This window comes from Corylus avellana, chromosome ca11, assembly GCF_901000735.1.
Source record: "Corylus avellana chromosome ca11, CavTom2PMs-1.0".
NCBI classification, from domain to species: domain Eukaryota; kingdom Viridiplantae; phylum Streptophyta; class Magnoliopsida; order Fagales; family Betulaceae; genus Corylus; species Corylus avellana.
In genome coordinates, this window is record NC_081551.1 from 17,403,827 (window position 1) to 17,416,183 (window position 12,357).

Genomic DNA, 12,357 nt, shown 5'->3' on the forward strand with positions numbered 1-12,357 from the left:
AATATGACAAGAACTAAAACGTAGTCGCGAAATGGGTCTTCAATTTTCAACTTGTAAGATGTGTATTATATATATATATATATATATATATATATATATATGATTTGTAAAACTAGGAAAGTCTAGCAAAACAAACATCCTCATCCATCTAGCATCCCTCACGGTAAACATGATCTCTACTTTGAATATGATGAACCTACGACAGATTTATGTGCATCACCAACACGACGAATCAGGCAAAGGTTTCAGCTTTACAATATGCATGTTATATAGCCCATGAAATGCAAAAAAGGGACACTAAAAAGTTCTGACCCACCTTTACTTCTGATATACAGCCTCTAGCTTCAAGCTTGAAGAACCTGGCAATGAACAATGTGACTCTTCAGGCGGCTCCTGCCAGCAAGGCTGGACAAGAGATTTGTGACCAGAGTCTTGAACTGTCCTTTCCCTGCTATAGTTTCCCATAAATGTTCAGCTGTAGGGCCCCTTACATCTTCAGATTTCAAAACGTCAACCAGAGAAATGCTCATATTGTTTCTGATGATACACAGTTTTCCATTCAGGGGAAGAAGAGCAGCTGCCTCCAAAGCCTGAGAATTCCCCAAATGCATTTTACTGTCAATATGCTTGCTCCAGGAATCACTCACTTCATCATAAACCCTAAGTTTGCACCCATCCTTGCAGTCCGAGGCATAAAGGTGCCCATTTAGGGAAGTACTTGGGTTCCTCCAACCTGCAACCATTCCGTCATAGACCGGGTACCAGCTGTCTGTTTCTGGTTGGTAGACCTCGCTTAGAACCTGCCGATGAGACCCAAGCCCCTTCAAGTACCACTTGCCCTCATAGACAACCCCAATGAAGGGAACCATTGCGGTGCTCATGTCCGAAATAAAGGACCACCGGTTCTTGTTTGGATCATAGACTTCAGCTGATCTCAAGGATCGGTGCACACCCTCATTCTCTCCACCCGCCACGTACAAGCAGTTGTTTATGACACAAGAACCAAAAAAATGTCGCCGACGAAGCATGTCAGGGGCACGGTGCCATTTATTAGTGCGGGCACTATAAAAAATTACACGCCTCATTGATCCCTTCATCGGGTCTTTGCCACCAAACAGATAGAGGTGACAGCCACTAAGAACAGCACAACCAAACCCAAGGGCTTCAGAATATTCCTTGGGAACAGGAGGGAGGGGCTGCCACAGCTGATATGTAGGATCAAAGGCATGCCATGATATTTTCCCATCTCGGTCTCTTTTGATGACATATATCCATTCTTCCGCGATACCAAGGCTCTTGCGGAGTGAGTAAAAGAAGTTGCCGGCCAAAAGACGATACCATCTTTTACAGACCAGCCTAAGTTTGCGATGCTCAGCCCTGGGGACCCGGATTAGACAAGCAATAGCAAGATCATCAGGAAGTCCTGGAAGCAGAGGGGATTGGTTTCTGCTCCTGTCACCACGTGATGGTTTGCACCTTGTTGGGTGAATGGATGGTTTAATGTCAGGCTGAAGACAGAGTTTTGATCCAGGAACAAATCTTTTGGCACCGGCAACAGTTTTGAGGCCTGCATCTACCCTACATAAACATGCTGTTGTATCAACCTGCAAAAATCCATGTGGACAATAATTAACATTCTCATAACTACTTCATCTCTACGATATTAGGGAACTCAACATACATAATATGTTATCTTGGTGTCTGCATTAAAGAAAACTATAAAAACTTGGTGTATCAGTGTGTGACTTTGTCTTCTGATAAAGAACAAGATGATAAACTAATGTCAGCAGGCTCCTAATCTCCTAGTTGGATTGCAGTAGTACAAAAGATAAAATTTAGAATACAATATATTTCGCATAACATTGCTAATATTTGCAGTTTTATCTCTTATGAACATTTTTACTTTTGCATAGAAATGCTTAAATGGGAGCAACTTTTCTTTTTCCTTACTTTTTGGGAAAAAACAAACAACTTCTTTGCAAAGATCAAACTATATGCAAATTTTTGCATATAAGACTAACATGATTAATGAGATAAATATTACAATACGATAAATCACAGCCTGGAGCCTAGATCAGCATTTGAAAGACATTTAAGGCTTATGAACGAGTTTTTTTTCTTCCACAATTAAAAAATTATGTAATGAGGCTTGTAACTGTCACTGTCAGGAATCTCATGACGCAACATAAGAAACTCAAGCCTCAAAGTTAAAGGATTAGATTAGTAACCTCATCCATTGAAATAGAAAGTTATTCCCTAACCACAAAACGGGGCAGCATGAGAAGAATTTGGAATAATGCATAACTTTTGAACTTAGCAAAGATGTGCACTGATTCCAACACTAGGAATCTTGTCTTTAATGTCATAACTGGGGTGAAAGGACTCCATCAATCGTGTGGCTTTACTTTTTTGCTTGAGTTTTCAACTTCAAGACCTGCCGACTTAAATAATCCTGGACAAGAAAGCAATTTTTTTTTTTAATTTTTTTTTTACTTTTTATGCCCCAGGCAAAGCCACGAGGGGTTATGGATGACCCAGTATTAAGGACTCTCGTGATGCATTTAGAATCAATCTATTGAACCATTTATATATCATTTTCCTTGCCAAAGAAAGCAATTTGACTTGGATGATCACAAGCATTCCCAAGTATCATCATCTAAAGTAACAAACAACATTATTTCCTGGATTCAAGAAGTGCAGCTGAAATACCTTATCTAATTATCTTTATCAAACTCTTTTAGCGATATTTTAGCCAAGGATCGGCGGACAAGAGAATAAATACTAGCATAATTATTGTACAGCAAGTAACTCCGTTCATAAAAGAGTGCATTTTCCAATTTCTGAAAAACAATTTGAAGATCGGAGTAGTCTCATTACTCATTATAGATTTTTTAAGCACCTGACCAGTCAAATCAGAATTCAATTAGAACAAAACTCAACAACAGGAACAACCAAGAAACACAAACTTAGACACAGGCATGAGAACAGAGCAGTTTCAAAGAGTAAGAACTATACACAGGATACCCAAGATAGCATTGGATTCCATCACCAAAAAACAAAAGAATGACATTAGATGTAAAATAAAGCAGAAATTTAGCAGTAAAGGCAGATGAGCGAATTACCAGAGGAGGTTGAATCACTCTGTCCATTTCTCTTCGTTGAAGGACTTGCCAATACCAGATTTATCAAAAGCCCACCTCCCAAATCAAGTACTTATCTCTCAATCATCATCATCTCCCACACGAAACACATAGATGTAACAAATGCACGATTCATCACAAAACCTACCAATCAATGTCACTCGAGGTCCAAAATTCGCCTTCAAAACACAAACATAAATCACTTTTTGATTATTCAGTTAAGTTTCCTCTTAATCTTCCAAAACCCACCTCCAGAATTAAACACCCATCTCAAGAAACCTCCCAGGCAGCTCAAAACCAACCTCAGGATCACAAGCTAAACACATTGAAGAAGCAATACCCATAAGCCAAAGTCAACCGAAGTTGACCAAAACACAACCCCCAAAATCATTACCACATTATCTCCAAACCCCATGACCAAAATAAAAAACCCATGTGCCAAAACCTCAGAAAGTCAGCTCCAATGGCCTTCAGGCAGAGAAATCAGAAAGCCCAAGTTGTTCTATTTTTTTTAGAGAAAACCCCAAGAAACCCAAATGCGGGACAGCGGGAAAATGGGGGCAAAGGGAGCACTGAGAGATGGATAGAGACCCCTCTCACCATTAAAATCTTCAGTGGAGTTTCGGGCCCATCACCTCAACGGCACAACCTACCAAGCACAAGAGTGTGTTCAAGAAGAGAGAGAGAGAAAAAGGCAAACCTAAACCATTAAAGGAAGAGAGAAAGAGGGGGCTTTGAATGATGACATTTTGGTGGTTGTTTTTCAGGAGAAGAATAAAGAAGAAAAATTCGCACTTCAAATTGGAAGATAGCTCTTGTCTGAGAGAGAGAGAGAGAGAAGGAAAAACGAGGGTCAAAACTCTTTAAAATGGGGAGAAGTGATGCCTTTTCTTTTTCTTCTGTTGCTATTTTTTAAAGAAATATAGACAAAGATTCAAGAAATTAAAAAATATTTTTAGGTGGCCCCACCAGATGCTCTTAATCATAAAAGATTTTCTTGTACGTGTTGACCCACCTCATCTCCTCTCACAGTTCCTACTCCACAAAGGGTATTTTGGTAACTCTGTCAGTTGGGCCCTCTCTCATCTTTTGCTGATGATCAAAATGGGCCCTTGCCTTCGGTAGTAAGATGATCTCTGCTCTACTCTGCCTCAGGAAACCAAAAAGAAATACATGGGTAATTACCTTTTTTTTTTTTTTTTTTTTTTTCATTAACTACAATGCATTGTCACTTTACCCTATAAACTAACAATTCTATTGTCTGACCTTATAAAACTATCACTTTGTGCTCAAAACTCTCATTTCGTCAGTCAAAGACGTTAACTTAGACAGTAAAAGTGACAATGTGTTGTAGTTCATGGGATAAAGAGACAATACGTTGTAGTTCAAAGGGGCAAAGTGACAATGCGTTGTAATTTATGGGGAAAAAGTGATGGGCTGACTGTCTGAGTTAACGCATTTGATTGACAGAAAGGAGTTTTGGGCACAAAATGGTAATTTGATGGGGTCAGTTAGTCGGGTTGTCAGTTTATGGTGGGAAAGTGACAATGTATTGTAGTTGATGGGAGGAAAATGTAATTATCCCAAAATTATGTATACAAAAAGAAATAAGCTTGCATGGATTGTGATTTTCAGTAATTATGGATTCTTATTTAATAATTATTTGTTCGAATTTTTAATAATTTATACAGATAATATGAGAGATCTAAACTTACCTATTTGAGTAGATGATGGATTTTTTTTTTTTTTTTGACATGTTCACACAAGGGAAAGGGGAGGAGGAATTCGAACTAGTGACCTCTGCTTCATTAGACGTAGTCCATAGCCGATTGAGCTACCCCTTGAGGACGATAGATCTCTTTTTTTATGAGTAATGTTAGATGGAAGAAGACTCATGTTTTCTTTACATCTTCTTAAAATTAACGTGACTTTTAAAAGCACTTTAGATTTGTTATAAATAATTATTAAATTTTGATCTAATGATAATTTTAAAATTTATGACTTGAATCTTTTGTCTAGCATTACTCTTTTTTACGATGGCTCAGGAAAAAAAAAACCCAATGAAAGAAAGACTACTGACTGTGATTAGATTATGATAGCCCAAGCCATCTAATCTATGTTCTTACTTTAATATATTCTTTACTCCATTGTATTTTTTTCGTTCTTTTTGGGTGGAAGGGGCATTATACATGGAATGTGGATGATGGGATTTTAACCATTAATCAGGTTACTTTTATTAGGTAGATTTCTTGTGCTTGATTGTATTGTTTGCCTTGTTTTGACTGCATCTTTGAATCCTAATCCAAAAATATCTACCACCTATTTGGTGTATCACATAATAAACCTCTTGGAGGTGGGTTTCTTTGGCTATTAAACTGGCCTATTTTTGGCATAAACCGAGGTCATTTCATTAACGATGAAACCTATAACTCTAGATCAATTTGGCTTAGGTCGGTTGGACCTATTTCAGTTAGGCAGATCGGACCTAGTTCCATTAGAAAAATGATTACACATGGCCTAAAGAAGGGTTACGTCTGACGTTCCGTTATTATTGGAGAATGATGAAAGTGTGTTCAGGAAAGTAGGAGCCACATAATCAAAGTATGTTAGTCCTTGAGTCTCTCTCAACCAACAACGTGCGGGAAATCATTCCTTAGAAGACAAGGAAGCTAAGCTATTTGGAGGTAAGCTCATTTTCTAGTCAAACATTATTTCTTCTTTAAACTATTTTCTTTCTCTAAAGTTAATTATGAGTTAAACATTAGAGTGAACCCTTGCTGAACTCTCAACAGAACACTTTGAACTTTTCTTTCTCTTTGTCTTGCTGGTGCTCTTGATTAAGGGCTTGACGTGCGATTAATTGATTCTTTATTGTTTAAATTTTTATTTTTTAGGTTAAAGTATGCATATTCCTCCCCTCAAATTACCACTTCATTGTCAATGTCCTCAAACTACCAATTGTGTCGGTATCCCCCTAAATTACTAGAACAGTGTGAATGTCCCACTAATGACAAAAATATCTTTCATAATTTTTTTTTTTTTTTTTTTTTAAGTCTCAAAATTATAACAAAAAAAAAAAAAAAAACTAAAAACAATTTCAAAAAATTCTAAAAAAAAAATTACGACAGTGAAATTGTTTTGGTAGTTTAAGAGGGAAACATTAATACAATTGGTAGTTTTGGAGGACACTAATAATGTGGTGGTAGTTTGAAAGGGGTATGTGATTTTTTTTTTTTTTTTTTTTTTTTTAAAAAAACAATTCAAAACATAAAACAGTCAAAATTATTATATCACGTAAGAAAAAATTCCATAAAGCACATTAACAAACATCATTTCAAGTGGATAGTAGCCAGCCTCAAGGCAGGCTTCTAAGTTCAAATTTTGAAATGCTATTATTACCATTTACCAATGGAGTTTCTTCTTTTTCCTTTTTGGTTCACTCTCTTTTTCTGGATTGAATAATTACGTGTTGATAGATGTTGAATTGGAATTATGAGCTACAAATATTCTCCTACGATGCCCTACATCTTGGGATACCATCATAACTCCCACCCCTTAATTAAATCATCCCCATCTAATCTGGAAGGTCTGTAAACATGGCATTTTCCTTCAACTTCAACATCGTAAAAAATATTTTGGTTTAAAAAAATTATAGTTTTTTCAACGACACTTAAGTCAAATTAAAAAACAAAGGGTGTTCTAAGGCCTCCAATTGGCCTCTAAATGAGGGAAGATTTTCAGAGTCTAGAATGTGTTGATCTTTCAAATAAGTGGCACCCACCCCAAAAAAAAAAACTAAGGTATATTTTTCCAAGATTTGGAAACCCTTTACATATTTGAACCCATCCATCACGTTTGATCTTCCACAAAAAGTCATCCTATCTGTCTAAACTCTTTTGTCTGATTATTATATTATCTTTAAGAATCAATGTCATGCTTACACATTTTCTTTTTTGTTTCCATTCAGAACAATGATTCAAAACATCCGAGCAGGACAACTCATTTGAGGTTAATTGAAATTGACCCACTAACCATTCTTTAACCTTTTTTTTCCCACAAGTTACAAAAGTTTTAGGCAGATTGGGTAGTAGAATATTATGTCAATTATATTCACTAACAATTGCTTTCTACCTGAACTGCTTTACCTGCCTTGCTTTTTTCTATCATAGCATTAATATTATCATTTACTCTCTTTTTTTTTTCTGCAGGAAAAATGAAGAAAATGTGGGTCTTTTTAATTTTGTGGTGAAGAAATAGTTGGAATTGATTGATGTAATGGCATTGCTGGCTGAGTTTGTCGATTACAGTTTAACTTATTCATGATTTAGAAATTTAAGAACCCTAGCTCACGTAAGGCCATGTGCATCCTTCAAAGAGCTGCTTAAATTCAATGTTATCTCTTTCCATGGAAGTCATCAAAATCTTTGGCTTCCATTTCAACACTGGATTCGACAAAAACACGAGTTTTGCGATAAACAAGCCGGTTAAAATCTGCGGCGTAATTAGTCATAGTCACTTTATGCTCTGCATATTTAATAAAAGACAGCATCTTAAACAGTCTCTAGCATCAGAAATTCAGTGTGTCACAATAATTTCATGCAAACTCTCAAATTATTCTGAGCACTAAGATTAGAATGATTAGGCTACTTTTCCTTTTTGAAGGATGGGGGATGTTGAAAGATGTCTATCCCAACTTAGGGGACAAGGCATGGTTGAGGTCCTCTTGAGGATTAAGAAAGTCAAGCAGTGGGGTTCACATTAACTTTCTCATGCACACACTTACATTGGTAAACCACATAAACAAGAAGAATAGCAAGATATAAATCATAGAAAGCAGTATTGAGTGAAGATTGTGGTTGTGTAGTGCAAATCAACTCCATGATGTTATATATATTATGGTAAAGAGAAGTTCTTGATTATTTGCTTCATGTCTTTCCTGGTCATCTTTCACCTAAGTCCCCCCAAAGAAGACAAGGCTTAAAAGACACCTGAGAAATGCAGTTGACAAGAGTGGTGGTACTCATGGGTGATTTTTCTAAGAGATGATCTTCTATCAATCTATGCCTTGGGGGAGCACATCGTTGAAAGCAGCCATGGAAAATCTGTACAAGTTGCTGAAATGGGTGTTCATGTCGGAGACAAATCCACAACGGCAATACCAGATGGGCTAATCTTCCCAGAAGAAAGGAACCGCAAAGCATAGATTGAAGTGCTTCAAGCAGCTGTAATTGATAAGAGTTCACGAAATACTTACCTTCTATTTCTTCAATATTCAGTCGGGTAAACTCTTTAAATATCTTAACAGGTTGTGTTATTAAGCCTATAAAGTTTGGGCAAATAGTTCTACAATGGTGACAATAATGTAAAACTACAGTACCCTAACAAGTAGAACAACTTATCAAAGGGATAAGAAAAAACATCAAGTGATTAACCAGAAAATGATGAAAACTGAATTATATAACAAAAATAAAATCACAAGCGCCTATTCCGAAGACGCATTCTGAAAAAAGAAAAGGCATTAGATGACAAAGATTTGACTCGGTACCAAATGAATAATTATCCCAAAGATGTGACTATATCATGACTCACTGGCATCTAATCAATGGAAAACTAATTTCATTTCAATGAGACCTTTAGTTCTGGGTATACAAAAGAAATTGACACGAGACTATATCATCAGTGTGTATGAATCATCAAGGTAACGTTGATATGTAAAATAAAAGCCGACTGATTAAAAAACAATCAACTTTACCATCATTAGCACCAAAATGGCCAAAATCAGAAAGGAAGTCAAAACTTCAATCTATAGGCCCGCCTACCAACGTCCCATATTTGAGTTAGCAACTCTTCATCTATGTCAGTATTGTTTCTCGCTTGCATCCCAGGAGGCCTAATCTGTACGTAAAATATCATCTTGTGGCCTGAATCTCCCAATCAAAATGTAGGGAAATGTAACCATGCAAGCCATAAACAGTGTGAACTGCAGCAATGAGAAGAGTAGTTAGACAGTTGCAACATGTAAAATATTGCACAAGAAGGCATTACAAACCCAAAAGCATGTGAGCTATACCAGAAGAGGAAGAGTCAGGAAACTCCATATTGGCCATAAAGCAAAAGAGAACCTACAAGGGAAAATCTCAGCAAAACAGGGGTAATTTTAAGCACATCATGCAATAAGTTTAAAAATATTAAGCATGATGGTTCCTCTTACAAGCAAAAGGAGACAAGTCCAAGAAGGGTAACAAATGGCAAAGCAGATATACTTGTCAGTTCCCATTTCTCATCAAACCTCCTGACACTCCCAACTGACATGCTTGAATAAAAGAAGAAGAGAGCATTCAAACCAACACCAACCATCCCAAGGTACAAAGGCATTCTGCAAGAGAATAATAATATATAAGATTGCAGACAAAAAAAAAAAAAAAAAAAAAGCTGAACCATGCTCATTAATTTGCTTTTTGATCATGTTCATGAATAAATACTACTGTCTTACAAATGACCTTATAGCCTGACGGTACTTCTCTATTCAAAGTCAGAGGACTGGGCTTCAACCTGTTATTAGAGGGTGCTTATGCAGTTCTCTATCCATTGTCCAACACACGCACGCACACACACAATATCTACACCCAATTATTAAGAGGGTCTGTGCTCGCATCCCATTGGATCATTGGTTCTCAAGATTTCTTATTTACACAATACTATCCCACTAATGGCCATATAGCCTAATGGTATTTCTCCTTTCAAAGGCAGAGGTGTAAGCTTCAACCCATTATGGGTGAGTACTTATGCAATTGCAGGTTATTCTATCATTTGTCCAAAACGCACACACGCACACATATACCGTCTCAATCCAGTATACATATCTGAAATGTCTGTGCTCTCAACCACTAGGGCATGAGATCAAAGTCTCAGGAGCCCACCATTTATTCTAAAAAACAAATAAAAATTGCAAAATCATTCAAATTAATAGGGAAGAAAGATGCTAGCATGAACATAGTTTGGAAAATAAAAAAATAACAAGCGAAGAAATACCCTACATAAATTACATGAACTTAATGATTTTGAAGTCTTAAGTTCCCTAAGAGTATCCATAATTTTTGTCACCGCATATTTACAAACTTCAGCAATAAGTCACAAGGCATCTTGGCCTGTTATGAACCCTAAAAGTGCCTCATTTTTTAAATTTAGAGAGGCCTCAATAATCTCGGAGGTTGGTCCTTGGTTTTGAACATGTTAACATTGCTCTTGTCTGATCATAACAATAACTTCAAGAAAACATGAATTCAAGTAATTGTATGCAAATTTTTACATAAAATAGATGCTTAAGTAACCTTACCAATGTCAAAACCTCACTTTGAATAAAGCTAACAGTGCCCTCAATCATTGAGAAGCACTTGTCTAAAGTTGTATAACTCGGTTATTATGAATATTGCAATTTTGCAGAGACTAAATTACCAGACACAGTAATATAATAGTCCATTCTGCTTTTTTTCATACCTATCAAATCCTATTTCTCGTTATTTCTTGCCACATATATAATATGGCAAATAGTTCTGATATAAAGTAGACTTCAAAATCAAAATAGAGGCACACTACTACATATAAAATTCGGAAATATGTAAAAAATGAAGAAATAATGATATAGAGAAGACTTCTATGGATAAATACTGTCTACTCCACAACCAACCCAAATAACAACATGCAATGCATTTTAATAACCAAATAGAACCTTATGATCTAAATATGACTTTCTAGATGCTTATATAATTATTAAGTCTTGTTGCCTTGGCCTAAGAATTGGTCAATTATGCATCAAATGAATCTGGAAGCTAAGAGAAAGAATCACACCAAACCACAATGAAATTTATAAACTTTTGTGCAATCATATGTATGACTTCAATAAAATTAAGGACTAAGCAGCTGGATGATATTATATCTCTCAAGCAATAAAACATTGACATTCGATAAACACGATAACAGAAGATACTAATTCCATCAAATAAACAAATCATTAATATGTATTCAAATATCAAAAAATAATTGGCAAATTTTTTACCTTCTGATTCGCTCATCATGCCACACAAGATATATCAAATTGGAGTGCCGATCACCATAGTATATAATGAAAGCTGCCGAAGCAAGCCAAAGGAAATTCTCCAAAATCTCAATCCACGTCCGTTTTCTCATACTTGTAGGTGATGTAGGACGTGACCTCGAGCATGCGTCATCCTCAAGGTCATCACCACTTGAGGCATACCCCTGGCTGTGCCTCTGCCTCATATATCCGCCACCAACCGGCGTCCCACCAGACATAATGACACTCAAATGACAGCCAAACAAACAACATGCAACACAAGAGTCTCCCCCCGGAATCAACAAAATCACTCCAATCCCCAGACTAAGAGATGAATACAATTCTCCAGGAACCTAGTAGAAGATAACCAAGCTCACAACACGTAAAACAACAATCTCGCGGCAGTATAATCAACAAAACCTCTCCAGTACAATCCACTAATGAATTCAATTCGAAAAAGAATCTAACAAATATCTGTACCACTTCATCACTCTTAAACCCCAACCAACATCACCAACAAATAGGTTTGAAATCTGCTATAATCTCCGAGAATTGAATGCACAAACCATAAAAGGTGCAATAAACCACACGTCTCTAATCACTGATTTCCGTATATCACCTCAAATCAAAAACCCACATACTGATTGAAACAAACAAAAAAAAAAACAAAACAATTGACTATTAAAAAAAAAACCTGCTAATCAACAAAACCCAAATCCAAAATCCGATATTTCGCAAAACCCTTATCACGAATACATTCAACACAGAGAATCAAAGACCGAGACCGAGATTTCCACAGAACAAACCCGTTCAGCCCCTCGCGTACTCCGCTCCAAAGTGAATGCTTCTGATTCTTCCAACCCACATTCTGATATCAGCATCTCTTCGATTCCCACACAGCAATCCCTTGGGCTTCTTCAATTCCAGTCATCAATGCAGACAAGTAGAAGAGTAGGAATAAGAAAACAAGAAGTGTAATAAAAGGAAACCAAAAAGGGTATTATGGTCGTTTGGTCAAGGAGTTAGGAGTATGTGTATGTGCGTGTCCGCGTGTATATGCTTGTAGGTTGACGAGAGGGATCTGTGTGACAGAATGTTCAATCATCGCCTACAAAGGTTTGGACATGCCAAGTGTGCAAGCGA

The 12,357-nt window shown here is 36.7% G+C and overlaps 2 protein-coding genes across 2 annotated transcripts; both read right to left on the reverse strand.

Moving 5' to 3' along the window:
* Positions 1 to 121: 121 nt before the first annotated feature.
* LOC132165358 (F-box/kelch-repeat protein At1g55270-like) lies at positions 122 to 4,013 on the reverse strand. Its single transcript, XM_059575880.1, has 2 exons — positions 3,123 to 4,013; positions 122 to 1,604 (listed from the first exon to the last, which is right to left on the reverse strand). Exons 1-2 carry the CDS (start codon positions 3,147 to 3,149, stop codon positions 345 to 347), a joined length of 1,287 nt encoding a protein of 428 aa, XP_059431863.1. The 5' UTR covers positions 3,150 to 4,013; the 3' UTR covers positions 122 to 344.
* A 4,723-nt stretch (positions 4,014 to 8,736) lies between these two features.
* Positions 8,737 to 12,357, reverse strand: LOC132165359 (uncharacterized). The gene is made up of 4 exons (XM_059575882.1): positions 11,197 to 12,357; positions 9,352 to 9,516; positions 9,211 to 9,262; positions 8,737 to 9,120 (listed from the first exon to the last, which is right to left on the reverse strand). Exons 1-4 carry the CDS (start codon positions 11,451 to 11,453, stop codon positions 9,031 to 9,033), a joined length of 564 nt encoding a protein of 187 aa, XP_059431865.1. The 5' UTR covers positions 11,454 to 12,357; the 3' UTR covers positions 8,737 to 9,030.